A 19,284-nucleotide genomic window follows, 5' to 3' on the forward strand; every position below is an offset into this window, starting at 1 on the left:
GTATGGCCGACAAAGCCAAAAAATACTTACCACCTGGCCCTTAGACAAAGAGTTTGCAGCCCGTAATACAGAGCTACCTCAACCCAGGCCTCACTGTTGTTTTGTCTGTTTACATCATCTCGCATATTCCCACCTGCCTTTCGTGGGTAAAGCCCGAGGAGACAGGAAGACAGGTGAGTGTGATCCCTTGTCTCCCAGGGCTCTCAGTCTAATTGGGTGATAGGTGCACAAACACTTCAAGGGAGAAAGACGTAGAGGAGGATGTGAGTACTTTTGCTTCGGGAAGTTGAATAAGGTTTCACAGGGGAGCAAACATTTGCACCGGGTTTGAAGGTGAATGGGTTCAGCTGTGCTAGGCTGAGTGGACAGGGGGCCCGGAGTCAGTGTGGAAACACGTTATGTGTGGGGAAGGGTGGGTAGTTTGCAGTGACTCAAGCACAGGGAGAGAAGGTTTCAGTTGTTGGATTGTGTGAAACATCTGTCTGTGCTGGGCTGAAACGTTTATACCTGGAAGCAGTGGGGAACCAATAGATTTTACTAATGTATCAGAAGCAGGTTTCTGTGGGTAATGACTGATCACGTCTATTTTCTCCCTGTAAGTGCAGTACCAATTTAGAAATAGACATGGGAGTTGAATACAGATTAAAATATCAGCTGTATTGTTGGTAAACAAGACCCAATACGTGACTTGGATGGGTAACCATGGGGGCTTTATTTATCTATCTATCTACTTATATTGTAGTATAGTTGATTTATAATGTTTCAGGTGTACAGCAAAGTGATTCAGTTATACATGTACATGTATCTATTCTTTTTCAAATTCTTTTCCCATTTAGGTTGTTACATAACATTGAGCAGTGTTCCCTGTGCTATACAGTAGGTCCTTGTTGTTTAGATACCTGTCCCCTGGGTCAGGTCTTGGGGTGACAGACTGAGTTTGCAGGGGCAGCACTGCCCTAGTCATCCTTATGGAACTTCAAAGGCCACTCACTAATGCCCACTGAACAGAGACATAGGCCTCTAGAACTGCTTCTAGAAACCAAGCCCTTGCTTCTGCCCCAGGAGTGCCCCAGGAAGGCAAGAGTGGGAGGAGAGAGGCACCAGCTTAAGTGCTGGGCCCTTCGAAGATCTCCATGTGCTGGAGTCTTTCTCCCAACCTCACTAATCCGATGAGTCGCTCCCCCTGTGAAGAGCATAAGGGTGGAGGTCGCATTCCCAGAACTTCTAAGGGAAGTCTGTATTCTGTGGGCTTGGACAGGGTCCACTGGAAAAGGAGAGTGTGGTTCCCTCTAAAGCGGGCATGTTTAGATCTATTTTGGAGACTTCTGGCAGCAGTGTAGAGAGCAGATTGGAAGTGAGCGAGATCAGACGCAAAGGGATCAACAGTCGGGGCTTGAACTGAGCCAGTGGGGCTAGAGATCAGTTGGAGAGATGACGGAATATAGAACCAGGAAGGTTTGGTGGCTCAGTGTGAAATCAAAGACAACCCAGAATTTCTAGTTTGGGAAACTGGGTATATAATATCTTTATTGGACTCTCAATTCAGTTCCATTGGCTGATATCTCCATCCTATGCCAGTAGCACACTGTCTTGGTCACTTGCAGCCTTTACATGGTCTTTTTTGTCCGAAGACGTCCTATTACTTTGACAAAACTTATTTGTAAGTTTCATGTGCAATTCGACCTTTTCAAGGCACCAGCCTTCCCTTCTCCCCTGAGATAATACCTCTTGATAGGGAATTTCACTCTGGGACAGAACGGTTTTTTTATTATCCCACAGAAATGTATTGGACACCCCCATGCTTTTTTTTTTTTTTTTTTTGGCTGCACCTCCTGGCGTGCGGGATTTTAGTTCCTCGACCAGGGATCGAACCCCTGCCCCCTGCAGTGGAAGCATGGATTCTTAACCACTGGACCACCAGGGAAGTCCCCCTCCCAATGCATTTATTTATTATTATTTTTAAATTTAATTTTTATTTTATATTGGGATATAGTTGATTTACAATGTTGTGTTAGTTTCAGGTGTACAGCAAAGTGATTCAGTTATACACATACATATATCCATTCTTGTCCAGAATTTTTCCCATATAGGTTATTAGAGAATACTGAGTAGAGTTCCCCGTGCTATACGGTAGGTCCCGCCCGATGCATTAAAATAGGCATCTAGCATCTACTGTCATAAATTGTTGTGAATTTTTTAATATATATACTTACCTAGAATGAGTTTTCTGAAGGTAGGGGCTGTGTCTTATCTCAACATGTGGTCTCCTAGTGCAATACGTAGAGTGGGATTATAGTATGACCTAGATTATAGTATGACCTAGAGCCAAGGATACAGGTAAAAGTGTGAGAGCTTTCTTGGCACCAAACCGACAGCACCTGGAGAGCATCAGCTGCCGTATAACCACCTTTCCCCTCACAATGGCAGCAGCAGCTCAGGCCAAGCAGGAAGGGTAGTGGGGGTGAATGGGGACTAGACAGAGCTGTTTTTCTCCCCGTATCTCCAGCATTCACATGTACATCGGCTCCCTTTTTTGGCAGCAAGGGGGCCAGGCCAACCATCCCACAGCCGCCGTGGTGACGGAGAAGCAGCAGATGCTGGAGCAACACCTGCAGGATGTCCGGAAGCGTGTCCAGGTGAAGCAGGTCTAGGGCAGGAAGACTTTCCTTGGGGAAGTTGCGTGTGGGTCCTGCCTGTATCTTCTGTGAGGTTTTTAATCCTATTCAGAAACTTCCTTTTCCCTCTCCCCAGGGAAATCCTTTTTACTTCTGTTTTGGTTTGTTTTAAACAGGATCTAGAACAGAAAATGAAAGTGGTAGAGAATCTGCAGGATGACTTTGATTTCAACTACAAAACCCTCAAGAGTCAAGGAGGCAAGTGACTATTAGAGACGTTAAAATCTCCCGTAGAAAGTGCGTTTGTGCTACTTGAGTCTCGGGACTTGCTTGTTCAGACTCAGGGGAGTGGGTGCTCAGAGGCTGCTGGCGCTTAAGGGAGCCTAGTTACTGAGGATAGGAGTATTCCGTCCGCTCAAGGAGTTTCTCCTTCCTTCTCAGATATGCAAGACCTGAATGGAAACAACCAGTCAGTGACCAGGCAGAAGATGCAGCAGCTCGAACAGATGCTTACTGCGCTGGACCAGATGCGGCGAGTAAGAGCAGTGGACACCTCCACCTCCCTGTCTCACTCACGTGCAGGACTTGGGCATCTCAGGGAAGAACTTGCTTGTTTTCTAATGAGTTCCTTCTCTGGAATTGACTAAAGACTGTGGTGAGAGACGGTCTGAGGAAATGTTTTCTGACTTTGTTTTTGGTTTCCAACCAGAGCATCGTGAGTGAGTTGGCAGGGCTTTTGTCAGCTATGGAGTACGTACAGAAAACTCTCACGGATGAAGAGCTGGCGGACTGGAAGAGGCGGCAGCAGATTGCTTGCATTGGAGGCCCTCCCAACATCTGCCTAGATCGGCTAGAAAACTGGTAAAACAGGAAAGAGAAGTTTTTCCTTTCTTTTTAGAAAGCTGTGCTAAATTATGGTCAGAACTGCAGGCCTAAAGAGTTGCTACTACATTTCAGGGGTGGGGACTTTAACATACTCAAACTTAGTCTAAGGGTTAAAGCTTTTACTTTACTTGGACAATTTTTTTTAATGAAAATGTACTTATATTGCTATATTTTATTTTTTTAATAAATTATTTATTTGGGTTTCTTTTGGCTGTATCGGGTCTTCCGTTGCTGCACGCGGGCTTTCTCTGGTTGCAGCAAGCGCGGGCTGCTCTTCGTTGCGGTGCTTGGGCTTCTCATTGCGGTGGCTTCTCTTGTTGCGGAGCCCAGGCGCTGATGTGCGGGCTCCAGTAGTTGTGGCTCACAGGCTTTAGAGCACAGGCTCAGTAGTTGTGGTGCACGGACTTAGTTGCTCCGCAGCATGTGGGATCTTCCCGGACCAGGACTCGAACCCATGTACCCTGCATTGGTAGGCGGATTCTTAGCCACTGAGCCACCAGGGAAGTCCCTATATTACTATATTTTAAATATATTTGACTAATTGAAATAAAGCTTTTGGTTTAACTGTATTTAACACGTGGACTAAATTTTAAATTTTAGTTACTTTAATACTCTCAAATGACATGCTTTCTATAAGGGCAAAAAGTTCAAATACAGGATATTAATAAAGAGAAGAAAAGACTTTAAAGATCAAATCATGCAGAGGTAGTTAGAGTTAAAATTTTGGTGACTGTCACTCTAGATATCTGTTGTATATATAAAGATAGAAATCTATACATTTCACATTAGTAGGATCGTTCTTTATATGCTCCTCTATAATCCGCTCTTTTACTTTCATTCATTCAGAAAATCTGGATGGAGCACCCTTGATGTGCAAGGCCCAGTGATGAATACGCTGCATCAGCTTAAACTGGGAGAAACTTGACATGAAAGGGAACCCAGATACACAGAGCATGAAACTGTAAATTTAGGACCGCTCTACATGAGATGCCTGTTTGTTCACATCCTCACTAACCCTAAGCTTTGCTGATTTACTGAGAGCAGTTTTAAATGCTTCCTGATCAGGGAACCAAAAAGCTTAAGTTCTGGGAATGGAGAATGTAGATGCCAGAAGGGAGTCAGTGAGCTCAGAAGTCCTGGTGCCGTCCTCCCCCGCCCCTTGCCTTCCACCTTCTCTCTTTGGGGTCTTTACTAAACTAGTCGGGGGCCATCAAAGAGAGGCACTAATATTCTCCATTCTTGGGGACAGGCTTAATCAGCCTTTGTCTCCCTGTCTACTTTTATCTATATGCATGTTATCAATATTTTGAAACATAATATCACATCCTTTGTTCCACGGTAGGTGAGGTTGAAAGGGCTCCTGGGGATCATGCAGTTCAACCCCCCATCTCTCAGGCAAGGGGACACCAAGGCCCGCGAGAGTGAAGGGACCTGGCCAAGTTTGCACAGATAGTGAGGGACAGAGCTGGCTCAAACCCATCTTCTTGGGCTGTCTGATGTCCTGCGCTTCCCCAGTGCTCACATTTGGGTACAAAGACAAGTTAGGCTGAGGAAAGTGAGCACCAAATTCCTTATTTCATGTTCTCCATATCTGGGTTCTAATGTTTGTCACTTTCCAGTGGTAACCCGATTAATGCCTCCTAGTGGCATAAGTTTTGACACTTCTTCCTCTATGCCTGCCTTCCTCTTTGAAATGTAAAATTTTAGGAAGGCACTGTTTTAAAAAGGCAAAACAGGGGGCTTCCGTGGTGGCGCAGTGGTTGAGAGTCTGCCTGCCAATGCAGGGGACACGGGTTTGTGCCCTGGTCTGGGAAGATCCCACGTGCCGCGAAGCGGCTGGGCCCGTGAGCCATGGCCACTGAGCCTGCGTGTCTGGAGCCTGTGCTCCGCAACGGGAGAAGCCACAACAGTGAGAGGCCTGCGTACCACAAAAAAAAGAAAAGAAAAAATTAAAAAGGCAAAATAGGGAATTTCCTGGCGGTCCAGTGGTTAGAACTCAGCACTTTCAGTGCCAGGGATCAGGTTCAGTCCCTGGTCAGGGAACTAAGATCCTGCAAGCCACACAGCATGTACAAAAAAAACCCCCAAAAAAGGCAAAAATAAGTTTCCCTTTTCTAATCTAATGCTGCTGAACTGTACATTTAGAAATGGTCAATTTTATGCTATGCATATCTTCCCACAATGGAAAAAAATGCCCCTTTCTTATGTCAGGGGACTGCGTAGAGGTGTTCATACCTGTTGTATTCCCTTCCCCTTCTCCAACTCACCTGTGTACACCCACTTAGGTAACTGGTATCTTCCTTATTTTATTGGCAGGATAACCTCATTGGCAGAATCTCAACTTCAGACCCGCCAACAAATTAAGAAACTGGAGGAGTTGCAGCAGAAAGTTAGCTACAAAGGGGATCCCATTGTACAGCACCGGCCAATGCTGGAGGAGAGAATCGTAGAGCTGTTTAGAAACTTAATGAAAAGGTAACTTAGAGTCCCTGTCCCTTTCCCCCATCACCCCCGCCCTCCACCCCCCCTCCCCAAAATGTCATTGAACAAGAGATTGGCTGACTTCCGAGGAACAGGACAGGGACTGGCCCACTGAGTTGTGTGTGAACCACTGCCCTTCTCTTTCCCTTCCAGTGCCTTCGTGGTAGAGCGGCAGCCCTGCATGCCTATGCATCCCGACCGGCCATTAGTCATCAAGACCGGTGTCCAGTTTACAACTAAAGTCAGGTGGGCCACGGAACCTCCACTTCTGGCAGATACTGTATCAAGGGTCACTCTCAGGGCCAGAACAGAGCTGGTGGCCAGGGTTGTTCTGTATCCGCGTCGCAGGCAGTACTATGATGGGTATGGAACTTGTTGGCATGATATCAGCTTGCTCTTTGATTCTCCTGTCAAAAGCTAAAGAATGGTAATCTTTTTGAGGTTACCTGGGCATATTCCTATGATTCAGGCCCATTGTATTCCTAAGATTCCAGGCCTAAAGTCTTAAGCCATATGGAATCTCCATCTCTCCTGCAAAAGGGGCAGAATAATGCCAGTTATCTTTTGTTCTTTGAGCCTACTTTCCCCTGAGGATTTTAAGGGAAAGAGTAAAGCTTAGTGGTAATAGAAGCTAAGAGGCCACAGGGCAGATGGGTGAGGGGCCTGCAGGTGGAGCGTTACTTTCACATTCAAGTCAGAACAGGTAAGCTGGGGTTTGCCCTTCTGCAGTGAAATTTCCCTCCTCAGAAAGGTAGTATGGTGTTAGGTTTCAGGTTTAATAGAAAGAATACCACCTGCAGAGCATGTATTCCTGTAATATTTTTCATGAAATGGCTTTCATTATCCTTTGGTGAATCTCTCACAACTTTATCTAAGTTCTTAGTTCTTAGGCTTTCTTTCAGTCCCTTTTGGCCTGATGCTTGACTTAAGGTCAAACCCAGCACTCGTGGGAAGAGGAATGTGGGATTATGACTTACCTCTTTAGAATTGAAGAGTTAATGAATTTTATATTACTTCAACTAGAAGTTGCTGGGGGAGCCTACTGACTTTTTTTTTTAATTGGATGTTTTTTCTTTGCTCTGAAACTTTTTTCTTTCTTTCTTTCTTTCTTTCTTTCTTTTTTTGAGATAGATTGCTGGTCAAATTTCCTGAGCTAAATTATCAGCTTAAAATTAAAGTGTGCATTGACAAGTAAGTACTCCTTATCTTAGCTCTTTTTTTTCTTTTTTTTCAAATGAGGGACAGAGAAATGGGAACTTTTACAGACATCATGTGAACTTAGAGGCTTTATCTTCGTTCAGAGATCTTCGTTTCTTTAAAAAGTTTTCAAAAGCCTTGCTGTGCATTGTCATTTATGTGCCTGAACAAAACCACGAAGCTGGCGGTACAGATTTGAGTTGCGATTGCTATTGTGACCTCGAGTTCCTCTTTTTCTTTATTCATTTTTTTACTTATAAATGTAATGTATGCATATTATATAAAACTGAGAATATATGGGAAAATTGATTTTTGTTGCTGTTTCACACTTTACCACATAATGGAATCCTTTTCAGAATTTGACAGTACCTTTAAAAAATTAAAATGCACTTAGCCTCTGAAAAGATTAAAAAAGAGAAAATGTAGGTGATATAATTGTTTATCTGGAAATTTCATGAAAATGAATTGGAAAATAGTCTAATGAAATTAGGGACTTGAGGAAGGTGGTAAGTTTAATAAATAAATAAATAAGCAAAAATTGATTACTTTAACCATAAATTAGCATCAACCAGTTAGAAATTATAATAGAAAAATGATCTCACAATAAGCAACAAAAATAAAAAATATATGGTGATAAACTTAACAGAAATATTTAAGACCTACTTGAAGATCACTGTGAAAGTTTAGTGAGGAAGTGACTTTTTAAAAATGAGGCGATAAGTCATACTTCTGGATTGAAGACTTTTAATTTTATTATAATGATGTTGATTCTTCCCAGTTAATATAGAACCAACGAAAACGTGAATAGGATTTTTAAAAACTCTTGACTTGCTTTTCAAGTTATATCTTAGATGAAAAAAATAAGCAGAGATAGTTTTTAAAAAGGATTTGTTTATTTTTAATTGTGATAAACATAAAATTTACCATCTTAGCAATTTAAAATCTTGCCCCAAATACTTCTTTAATATCATCAAATAGCCAGTTACTGTTCAAATTTACCTCATATTTTTTCTGTTTTCTTTTTTCTTTTTTTTTTTTTTATGGATGTATAGTTGATATCAACCGTTTGTAAGGGTACAGTTCAGCAGTGTTGAGTATATGGACATTGTTGTGCAACAGATCTCCAGAACTTTTTCATCTTATAAAACTGAAACTCTATATCCATTGACGAACAAATCCCCATTTCCCTCTCCCTCCAGCGCCTGACAACCACCAGAATGGTGGTTCTTTTGCTATTCACTTTCCAAAAGAATTTTTTCAACAAATAAAAATTATGGGGGGTGGTATGGGAAGCTGCCTTGCCCAATATTAAAATGTATCACAAAGTTTCAGTTGCTAAATGAGTGTGTTACCAGGGCAGGAATAAACTGATCATTGAAGCAAAATCTGAAGTCCAAAAATAGACTTCAGGTTTATATAAGGAATTAATATACGTTTTAATTGATATCTTAAATTAGCGAGGGAAGCGTGGATTATTCAGTAAGTCGTCTTAGGGAAACTTGGTATTGGGGGGATTTGAGTAAGAGGTTAAACTTTTCACTGTCCATCAGAATAAATTCTAGATATATCTTAAAAGCACAGCAAATGTATAATATAATGGTGGTAAAAATGGCAACCACTTTCGGAAAACAACTTGGCACTTTCCTAAAAAGTTAAACATGCACCTACCCTATGACCTAACCATTCCACTCCTAGGTATTTACCCAAGAGAAATGAAAGCATGTGTCCACACAAAGGGTTGTACAGGAATCTTCATTAATAGACGAGTGTCCATCAACAGGTGAATAAACAGTTGGTGGTATATCCATGCAACGGAATATTATTCACCAACAAAAAGGAATGAACTATTGATACCCACAACACAAGGATAAATCTCCAAATTAATACACTGAATGAGAGAAGCCAGACCAAGAAAAACACAGTACATACTTCATGTTGTCATTTATATAAAATTCTAGAAGTGCGAATGAATCTATCATGACTGAGAGCAGATCATTGGTTGCCTGGGGACAGGGGTGGGTGGAGTGTGGGATTGGGGAATGGGTCACATAAGGGCGTGGGGAAACTTGGGGATGCTGGATATGTTCATTATCTTGATTGGGCTGATGTCCCAGGGGTGTATAGTATACATATATCAAACCTCATCAAATTGTGCATTTTATATATGCAGTTTCTTATTTGTCAATTATATCAAAGGTATACAAAAAAAAGAATGTGGAAAAAAAAGTAAATATAGGCTAGACATGAGGGAAAATTTTCTGATAACGAGAACTTTAAGTTCTCAAATGTGATATATGGGGAATTCCCTGGCAGTCCAGTGGTTAAGACTCTGAGCTTTCACTGCCGAGGGCCTGGGTTCAATCTCTGGTCAGGGAAGTAAGGTGCCACAGCTGCATGGCCAAAATAAATAAATAAAAATAAATAAAATAAAATGTGGTATATGGAAAGGCACCTTTTGAATGGTTTAAAAGTTGATCCATTTTAATCTGTAAACTCCCACAGAATGTGCTGTTTAATAAATAGTAGCTGTTTTTCTAAAAGTATAAGTGAGTATATAGCAATGGAGAAGGACTTTTTAAACAGAACTAAAATAATTTTAAAAAGAAAAGAAAACACTGAGAAATGGTGACTATATAAAAAACGAAATATTCAAAAACACAGGGAACACACTGGGAAGAATATTTCCAGCTACATCAATGGGTTGCTCTGAGTTACAGGTAACAGTAAACCTCTGCAGAAAACCCAGTGTGGCTTAAATAATAAGGAAATTTGCAACCCAGTTTAACTAGAAATGCAAAGTTAGAACAGGTTTCTGACGGTGAGATCAGTGACTCAGTTGATGTCATCAAGGACCCAGAATCTTCCGTCTCTCTTCTCTGCCACCATGAGTGTCACTGGCATTCTAGGGTTCCCTTCTGGGTTGCTGCATGGCTGCTTGTGGTAGTTAAGGCCACATGCCTCCTTGCTCATGTTCAGCTGAAGCTATGGAATGTAAGTACAGCCTGAGAGAGAATCCTTCCCAATCTGATTGAGACAGTAAAGGTCCTGTCCTCACCCCCGGACTGCTGCACTGTGGGCATGCTCTATTCTGGTGAGCTTCATGATCAGGATGCCCTGGAGGTGGGGATGGGAAAGATACTTGACAGAGTCAAGGTTCTGTTAGGAAGAGGGGAGTAGAGTTTGGGTAGGCAACCAGCTGTGTCTACTACTTCAGCATGTATAGGATTGTTAATTTCACATAGAAAATGTAATTGAGTCATTTACAGAAATCCCCAGGAGAACAGCAGTTTTTCCATCAGAATAAATTATAGGTATTCAAAGTAGTCTTTTGAAGAAACTCAGGGCCTTTTTTGTTACCACTGGTTTGTGTTCTTAACAGAGACTCCGGGGATGTTGCAGCTCTCAGAGGGTAAGTTCAACCTGGAGGCTTCCTTGTGTTCCCGTTTAATCTAACTTTGTCCTCTGACCACTCGCTCACCTATGTGGTTGGTTTTTTTCTCCTGTGATTCAGATCCCGGAAATTTAACATCCTGGGCACAAACACGAAAGTGATGAACATGGAAGAGTCTAACAACGGCAGCCTCTCCGCAGAGTTCAAACACTTGGTACACGGGAGAAGCCTGGACTCACCTTCTCCCAGGGCCTCTGGCAGGGGGAGTGGTTAGGGGAGAGCCTCAGGTGACAGGGGATGCTCTTTGCTTTTCTTACAGACCCTGAGAGAGCAGAGATGTGGTAACGGGGGCCGAGCCAACTGCGACGTAAGTTTTGTTGGGGATGAAAGCCAACTATGGGAGGGTTTTCTTTGAGCAGGAGAGAAAAAGAGCCTTCTTACTGCCCAGAAGTAGAGACACCTGACCAGCTGCAGTCACCACAGGCCAACATGACACATCAGAAGTCACTCATGCCTTGGAGTACTCTGGCTCGGAGCATTTCCTTGATTGTCCGGGGAGTTAGCTCATCATTAAGGAGTGGAAAGTCCCTTGCCCACACCCGTGTAGTGGAAAAGAAGCCTTCCACCTTGCCTGGGGCTGTCCAAATTCCCCTTCCAACTTCTGTGCGCTGACATGGCTCGGCTCAGCTTTTGGTGACCTGTTTTGGTCACTGAGGTGGGATGGAAGGTTTCAACAAATCCGAATTAAACACTTTACCAAAAGAAAAAGAACAAAGCAATACGAATCCCCTTATTTCTTCTCTGCCTCCCATTTATTCAGATTATTGGACTCTTAGTGTTAGGAATAAACTTAAGGGACTTCCCTGGCGGTCCAGTGGTTAAGAATCAGGGCTTTCACTGCCATGGGCCTGGGTTTGATCCCTGGTTGGGGAACTAAGATCCCATAAGTCACGTGGCATGGCCAAAAAAGAAAAAAAAAAGAATAAACTTTTTAAAAAAAAGGTAAATGTGACCAAAAACTAGTTTTAAATATTTTTTAAATAAAACTGTGACACCCTATTCTTTTTCTGATATTGTCCCCTGAGCTATTCTTACCCTCTTCTCTAGAACGTAGCAGGCCTTTTGAAAAAAAAAAAAAAAAATTGAATTTATAGTACTTGACAGCAGTTAAAAAGTGAGGTATGCAATGATACAGGAAAATGTATGTGGCATATTTATTTAGGAAAAAAGATGTAAAATAATTTGAGTAGTATATTAGTATATTTGTTTAAAAAAACTTACACTGTATTTTGTCTATTCATGTCTGCATTACAAAATTCTAGAGGAATATCTACCAAACAGTGCTGCTGTTCTTATCCAAGGCTACTATCTCTGTAATATTTGCATTTAAACTGAACATGTATTACTTCTGTAATTAGAAAAAGTATTTTAAATATGAATTGGAATTTCTAATAATTCATTGGCAATTCTCATTCAAAATAATGTCGCTATATTGCTGGTGGGAGTATAAATTGTTACAGTCACTTTGGAAAACAATTGGGCATTATAAAAATGAACATACCCGGTAAACCAACAGTGCCACTCCCAGGATTTAACAATAGAGGAATCTTTGCACATAGGTAGCAGGAGATATGTACAAAATGTCAGAGCAGCCTGATTGTAAGCCCTAAATACAAACCAAATGCCATCAGCACTAGAGTGGATAAATGATCTGCAGTATAGTCAGGTGATGGAATACTGTACAGCTGTGAAAATGGAGGAATTGCAGGTGCACACAGCTACATGGATGTGAAAAGCAAGTCACAAAAGAATACACAGGGTGTGATTCCATATGTATAAGATGGAACTAAACAAACTAAACCACACATACATTGTTTAGAGGTATAAATGTGGTAAAACCATAAAGAAGAGCTAGGAAATGATGAACTCAAAAGACAAAATAGCCATTAATTCTGAGGGAGGAGGCACAGGGATGGATGGGGTTGGGAAGGGTGCCCAGAGAACCTCAGTAGTGATGGTCTTTCCCTTAAACTGGGTGGTGGGTACACAGGTGTTCACTGTTTTGTCATTCTTTGTGCCTTACCCATTTTATACATAACCTATTGGATCTCCTTAGTATCACAATAAAGCTAGTAGGAGGTCAGGTTGGGGACCATAGCACTGGAGGGTGATAGTGTTGAAGAGACCACGTGCTCCAGTTGTGTCTGTGGCCACCTGGTGGATTGCCCTTCTGGATGGTGTAGTGGTGGCGTCAGGACTGAATACCATCCTCTCTGAGGAATAGCGTCCTTCTTCTTCTTGTAGGCCTCCCTGATTGTGACTGAAGAGCTGCACCTGATCACCTTTGAGACTGAGGTGTATCACCAAGGCCTCAAGATTGACCTAGAGGTGAGTTCTGTGACAGAACTGCGTAGGGCCGCACGCAGTGGTAATTCAGGACAAGACTTCTTCTAGTTGAGGTTTTTACTCCAGAAGGTGGAATGGTGACTCTTTGCTAAGCACTGTGTTTACTTTTGCTTCTCTTCCTCCCCAAAATCCTTCGTATCCCACCTGAGAGTAAAGTCTTGCCTGAGTGCTTAGAAGATACATGTCTACTCAGCTTTCAGCAAACTTGATATAAAAACTCATATTTAGACATTGATCATAGCTGACTTTATAAAGTTTGGGCAAAACAGTCTTTCAACAACCAATGTCTTTAGTATACAGACAATCATGGCATTTACGTGCTCTTTCCCCAACTTTCTTGATCTTTAAATTAAAGATACACCGGAAAAAGCAGGAACCCTAGTCTTTGATCCCTGGGACCTCTCTGTTTAATGGGCAGGTACAGCTTCGATTCATGGAGGATGCCTTGCAGGTGTTTTAAATGGGGAATCCGTGGACTGTGAGTCCACCGTGAGCAAGTTAGCTTTACAAGTTCCTGGTGATGTTCAGACAGCCGCCAAGTTCGGCATTCTTTCCGCTCTGGGTGTTGAGCTGACTCAGCCCCGCTCCTCCCTGAGGGCTGGAAGCGGGTGTGCTCCACCACGGCCTGTCCTTTATTCCAAACCCTGCGGGATCTGCGTGAAGAGGTTTTGGAAGCCACGAGGGCCTTCTGCCTCCCCAGCTCATTCCCCGCTCCCTCCACAGACCCACTCCTTGCCAGTTGTGGTGATCTCCAACATCTGTCAGATGCCCAACGCCTGGGCATCCATCCTGTGGTATAACATGCTGACCAACAACCCCAAGGTGAGCCGGGCCCCCATTTTTCCTGAGACTGCTCGGTGCCTCGGGGCTGTCACAGTACCTAGCACAGCTCATCAGGCACCGCCCTCTCAGCTAAAGGGGTAAACGTGTCATTTCCAATAGAACGTGAACTTTTTCACCAAGCCCCCAATTGGGACGTGGGATCAAGTGGCCGAGGTGCTGAGCTGGCAGTTCTCCTCCACCACCAAGCGCGGGCTGAGCATCGAGCAGTTGACAACGCTGGCGGAGAAACTCTTAGGTCAGCGCTTTACCTCTTCTCCCCTCACCCTCCTCGGACAAGGAAACTGGCCCATGGGGCTGTTCATTCAGAAGAGTTTACTGAGCAAGGTGCTGTGCTGGGGCCAGAACACATGTGCTCCAGCAGGTCAGGGAGTCAGGCTACAGAGGAGCTGTGCATCCTGGGGGGTGTTTTTATGAGGCGGGGGCAGATTGCTTTCCTCTTGGTGGCTGTCTCCCTCGCCCTTCCAGGGTACTACTTTGTCCAACCATCGGAAGATATTTTAAGTGCGTGTTAGAGCTAGAGGCTTGGTATCCCTGTCTGTTTCTTCAAGAAACCGTAGGCTTGTTTTTAATTTTCTCCCCGGAAAAAAAGCCTTCGTAGAATGTTTTGCGTGCTACCTATGCTTTGTCCTGTGCTGCCACCAAATGTGACCCCGTAACTCAAGCTGTCAGCTTCTTAGTGTGTGCTGCTGGTCCCCGGACCACCACACGAGGCTAGGAAGGGCAGCTGGGCTAAACAACAACTGGGGTGGGGGGGGTGTCAAATGATGGGGTCGGGTGTGGGGCGGACGGGTGCACCATATGCACACAACAGTGGCAACATTCAAATACATGAAAACCAACGGTTTCAGGGCCTGTCGTGGGGCAGTTGTGCACGTGTTCTGTTTGAAGAAATAAGATCTTGATTCAAAACTGAAAATTATACTACTTTATTATTTTTTTTCCTTCAGGACCTGGTGTGAACTATTCAGGGTGTCAGATCACGTGGGCTAAATTTTGCAAAGTAAGCAACCGTGTGAACTCCGTGTGGCTGCCTCATGGGAGGGGGAGGGGAGGGGGAGGGGTGCTTACTTGCTGGGAGGTCATGGAGGACGCTGGGCCTGAAGGCCCTAGGCTCTCGGTCCAGCGGCCAGTAGCGCCTGCCTGAGGCTAGATGGGCCTGAGGATTTTGGTGGCACCTCACGCCTAGGAAGGAAAAGCCTGGGATGGTGGTGGACTTGGCTTTCCCATTATTCTTTTCTCCAGGAAAACATGGCCGGCAAGGGCTTCTCCTTCTGGGTCTGGCTGGACAATATCATTGACCTTGTGAAAAAGTACATCCTGGCCCTTTGGAATGAAGGGTAGGTTGGAACTCTTGCGTCTGGCAGGGTGCGCAGGTGTGACAAGTCCCCTGCTCTCCCAGCAGGCCAATAGCAGGGCAGCCCTCAGCCCAAATCTTGCTGTTTCTCCTCTTTGCCTCCAGGTACATAATGGGCTTTATCAGTAAGGAGAGGGAGCGGGCCATCTTGAGCACCAAGCCCCCAGGCACCTTCCTGCTGAGATTCAGTGAAAGCAGCAAAGAAGGAGGAGTCACCTTCACTTGGGTGGAGAAGGACATCAGCGGTATGCTTGGCTCTTCCCCACCCCACCTGGTGGCGAGCGCCGCTGCCGCCGTGGCCTCTGCTGGTTTCAGACACGGGCTGCCCCCTCGTGGGCAGAGATGGCCTCGCACCCCCCCGCCTCAGGCTTGTAAGGCACATCAGGGTGACTTCTTTTCTCTAAATTCTACCAGCTGGAGGATTGGTTTGCCAGTTTTGTTTTGCTGGCTCCAGGGACTAATATTTGCCTATTTAAATTTCATTCTTCATCTCCTTTCTTTCCTACCCTGTTAATATATCTTATGCAAGTAGTTATCCAAGTGTATTACCTGTGGCCCAGCTGGATAGCCTCTCCCGAAGCCAGCGGAACATTTCCCCAGTGCCAGGCGACTGGGCAGGATATTCAGGGTGTCGAGCACTGGGTTGGCATAAGCCTTTCCCCCTTGAGGGAAAATAAATCAGGTAGTTTTCTCTGAGATCACCTGAGTCTTCCCTTCCCATTTCCCCTGACAGGTAAGACCCAGATCCAGTCGGTGGAACCATACACCAAGCAGCAGCTGAACAACATGTCGTTTGCTGAGATCATCATGGGCTATAAGATCATGGACGCCACCAATATCCTCGTGTCCCCGCTGGTCTATCTCTACCCTGACATTCCAAAGGAGGAGGCGTTCGGAAAGTACTGTCGGCCAGAGAGCCAGGAGCATCCCGAAGCTGACCCAGGTAGTTGTTGATTTTCCACGACAGCCATTTAGTTCTGGGGAAGAGTGGGAAATTGTAGGATCCTGGGAGGACAGATAAGGTAAATGCCTGAAGAACCTCTTTCTGGGAAGGAACTTTGTAGTGAGTGCCTTTGGGGGTGGCTGATGGGGTTAGAGAGAGGAGAGGAATAAGTCACCAGGCTCTGCCCTCCAAGAAGCACCAGTCTCAAGGGGGAAGCAGCGTGCACACACCCAGCCATACCTGAAACACCGTGGAGAGAAAGCGAGGGCAGAATTCTCTAGAAACAGGATGGCCAGCCGGCACAGCACTTCTTACAAAGCAGATGCTGGAAGGTTTGCGATTCAGACTTCAGTCTAGCGTGTTTCCTTTCCCCCATCACGGAACAATGTGAGCAGCGCCAAGAGGGATGAAGAAAGGCTTTCTGGAGGAAATGAGTGTTAGCAGCGCTGGAACATGGTTTAAGAGCACAAGAGTGGTGATTGAAGGGGAAGACAGCAACTGGTGGGAGGGGCGTGGAATTGGTCCTTTGAATGTGCAGCTCTTGAAAATAAGATGTTTCTTAATGTGCAAGAGCCCATGTGCTTATGTAAGTTACACATACATTTTCCACACTAAACCCTCGCTCTCTAGCACCACCGCCAGCGTGGAGGGCAGAGCCCCCTAGTCTGTTCCCATGGGCGTCTGGGGCTCGGACACTGGGTTCTCTGTCCAGATCCTGATGAGAACACTATAATTTGCTGTTCTTTGTTTTTATTTAAGTTTTCTTAATCACAGAGCCAGTAGTGGTTTAAAGGGATCCTTTGAGGTTGGCTTCCCTGCCCCAGTTGCTTTGGAAAAAACTGTTTTTGTACAGAGCTCTCCCACACACAAACACAAACCCACCAGCTTCCTTCCCACTTTTTCACAGGAGTTCCCTGTGAGGGATCTCTTGGGGTGAGAAGAACGAGACTTAGAAGAGGGAGTTGGGGCTAATTGGCGATTGACTTTCCTTTGTTCTGGGGTTGAGTCTTGGCCACACCCTAGGCCAGCGTAACTCTCACTTCCTGTCTGCCCCTTATCTCTCCTCCCACGTTGTGCTTCGGTTGGGAGATCTGTTTATCAGCCCCCATCACACTACCCTGTTCCTTCTGCAGAAGGCATTTAGGTCCAAGTGCTGGGCCCTTGACTAATTTTGCTTTCAAGGTCCAAGTTTCAAGTCTGAGGCTGCGCCCTCCCTCAAGCCTCCTGTGTGACTGGGAGGCAAGGCCCTTTCCTGCCTGGAGACCTCAGTGTTTCCTCAGGGGCAAGACTGGCAGTCACAGGAAGGGAACTAATTCCTTGAGTGCTTGTCTGCCTCCTGGGGCTGGGCGTGCGCATGGCAAATGGGTCAGCAGGTGTGGGGCGCCGGCGGGCCGCATGTGGGGTCCTCCAGAGTTGAGCAGCTGACCATTGCCTCTCGGTTACCATCCTGAAGGTTGGTTTTTTTGTAAAGTATGAGCCCATTTTTAGAGAGCTCATTAGTTGCTCCGCGGCATGTGGGATCTTCCCAGACCAGGGCTCAAACCCGTGTCCCCTTCATTGGCAGGCGGATTCTTAACCACTGCGCCACCAGGGAGGTCCCTCATCCTGAGGGTTTTATTGTCTCTAGGAGATAAATCTATCTCCTAGATTATCTTCCCAGGACTCTTCCCTCCTTCTTACTCAGAAGCTCACGAGGGGGTATTTCCTCATGGCTTGAGGGAGACATTCCTCTGTAGAAATGACAAATTCCTTATCTTACAAATTAGATAAGTACATTTACAACCTTGTACGGAGCCATAAATCAGCTTTTAGTCTTAGTTCTCCTTTGCTTCTACTGTGGCATCTCAGGCCGAAGGTGTTTTTCTCAGCAACGTTGATCAGTTAGGGAATTAAACCCTTTTCTGTCTGGGGTGTCAGCTCCCCTCAGGCCTGGGCCAAAATGGATTCATAAGACACCAGAACCCTGCTTTGATAGCTTCTTTGGATTCGGTACTGAGTTAACCTATTTCTTGGCCGAAAATAAACTCATACGGGAGTCTAAGGGCCCCTCGGCAGTGCCCTTTCTCAGGCTGTCATTGTACTTTCTGATCCCTCAGTTTCACCGTAAGCCCCAAGCTTTATAGCTGTGCTTCTCTCAGCCCACCCCACCCTGCCCCGCTCCATGCCTCCTAAGAGGTTTGTTCACCTGAATCCCCCAAATTCCATGCCAGTGTCTCCAGGGCTCTTTGACCTCTTGCTGTAAGCATTTAGCACTTAAAATTCATTTATTTCAGTCTTCACATTTCTAACTGTAGAGCAAGAATCATAAATGACCAAGATGGGCCCCTCCCTCTTCTGCCTCCCTCTTATTTTATACTCGAGAGAGAAAAGCCCTTGGCCGGATCTCTTAGCTGTTGAAGACGTAAGGCCTCCTGTCACCCAGTCCAGAGCCGTCCTCCCCACCGAGAGGCTCTTCTGTGTGATGTAGTTGTTCAACTGGGGGGTTACTAATACCCTCACCGAAAAATGTAATAGAGGCAGATAAGTGCTGATGGGAACAGAAGGTGTCACCCTCAGCTTTGGAACTGCATATTAGCCGTTTCCACGCTCTCTTAAAGACTCGGTGACTTCGGTATCTGAGCAGGACGTGGTGCCCAGACTGCGTGGGCTCAGTCCTGCATGCGGGGGACTCAATCTAAGAGATACAACCAGGCTAGAATGCAATCCTCAGTCCACATCCAGGCAGTTAAACTCTTTACGTGATCGAGGGGAAGAATGAACACAAGGCTGGAGCTCATCTGAGCTCGGGTGGGACCAGGGTCGGCTGAAAAGTCTCAGGAAGGTTTGAGGGAAAGAACCGAGAGCTTCCAGCTGCAAGCACTGGAACATCAGAGTATACAGTGAGGGAGGGCAGCCCTGAGGGGAGACGGAAGTTCCAGACAATCTCTGGTCAAGGATGGAGTGAGTTTCAAGTCAGCCCTGGGGAGGCAGCCGGCTTCCTGCTGCCTGGTACCCAAGAGTGGAATCACAATCAGTAAGCCCGAGTTTTCTTCTACCCAGGTGCTGCCCCATACCTGAAGACTAAGTTCATCTGTGTGACACCGTAAGTGGCTTCCCTTCCCAATTTTGCCTCCATTTCTAATGTACTCAGTTATCCCTGGGAACAGGACACCGGGTGAGAGTTCTCTTG

The 19,284-nt window shown here is 45.2% G+C and overlaps 1 protein-coding gene across 4 annotated transcripts in view; it reads left to right on the top strand.

Moving 5' to 3' along the window:
- STAT3 (signal transducer and activator of transcription 3) overlaps positions 1-19,284 on the top strand; it is a 65,846-nt gene that overhangs the window by 43,465 nt on the left and 3,097 nt on the right. For 2 of the 4 annotated variants that reach the window (XM_082860494.1, XM_082860496.1), the window contains exons 5-22: positions 2,541-2,636; positions 2,792-2,873; positions 3,057-3,151; positions 3,325-3,476; positions 5,817-5,975; positions 6,135-6,227; positions 7,113-7,172; positions 10,558-10,587; positions 10,690-10,783; positions 10,889-10,936; positions 12,874-12,957; positions 13,699-13,797; positions 13,918-14,053; positions 14,766-14,818; positions 15,061-15,155; positions 15,278-15,417; positions 15,906-16,115; positions 19,155-19,197. In XM_082860494.1, the coding sequence (XP_082716620.1) occupies positions 2,541-2,636; positions 2,792-2,873; positions 3,057-3,151; positions 3,325-3,476; positions 5,817-5,975; positions 6,135-6,227; positions 7,113-7,172; positions 10,558-10,587; positions 10,690-10,783; positions 10,889-10,936; positions 12,874-12,957; positions 13,699-13,797; positions 13,918-14,053; positions 14,766-14,818; positions 15,061-15,155; positions 15,278-15,417; positions 15,906-16,115; positions 19,155-19,197 (1,769 nt within the window). Of the gene's footprint in view, positions 1-2,540; positions 2,637-2,791; positions 2,874-3,056; positions 3,152-3,324; positions 3,477-5,816; positions 5,976-6,134; positions 6,228-7,112; positions 7,173-10,557; positions 10,588-10,689; positions 10,784-10,888; positions 10,937-12,873; positions 12,958-13,698; positions 13,798-13,917; positions 14,054-14,765; positions 14,819-15,060; positions 15,156-15,277; positions 15,418-15,905; positions 16,119-19,154; positions 19,198-19,284 lie in introns of all 4 variants that reach the window. The other 2 variants (XM_082860493.1, XM_082860495.1) reach the window with 1 other exon arrangement.

This window comes from Leucopleurus acutus (assembly GCF_964270905.1).
Source record: "Leucopleurus acutus genome assembly, chromosome: 19".
NCBI classification, from domain to species: Eukaryota; Metazoa; Chordata; class Mammalia; order Artiodactyla; family Delphinidae; genus Leucopleurus; species Leucopleurus acutus.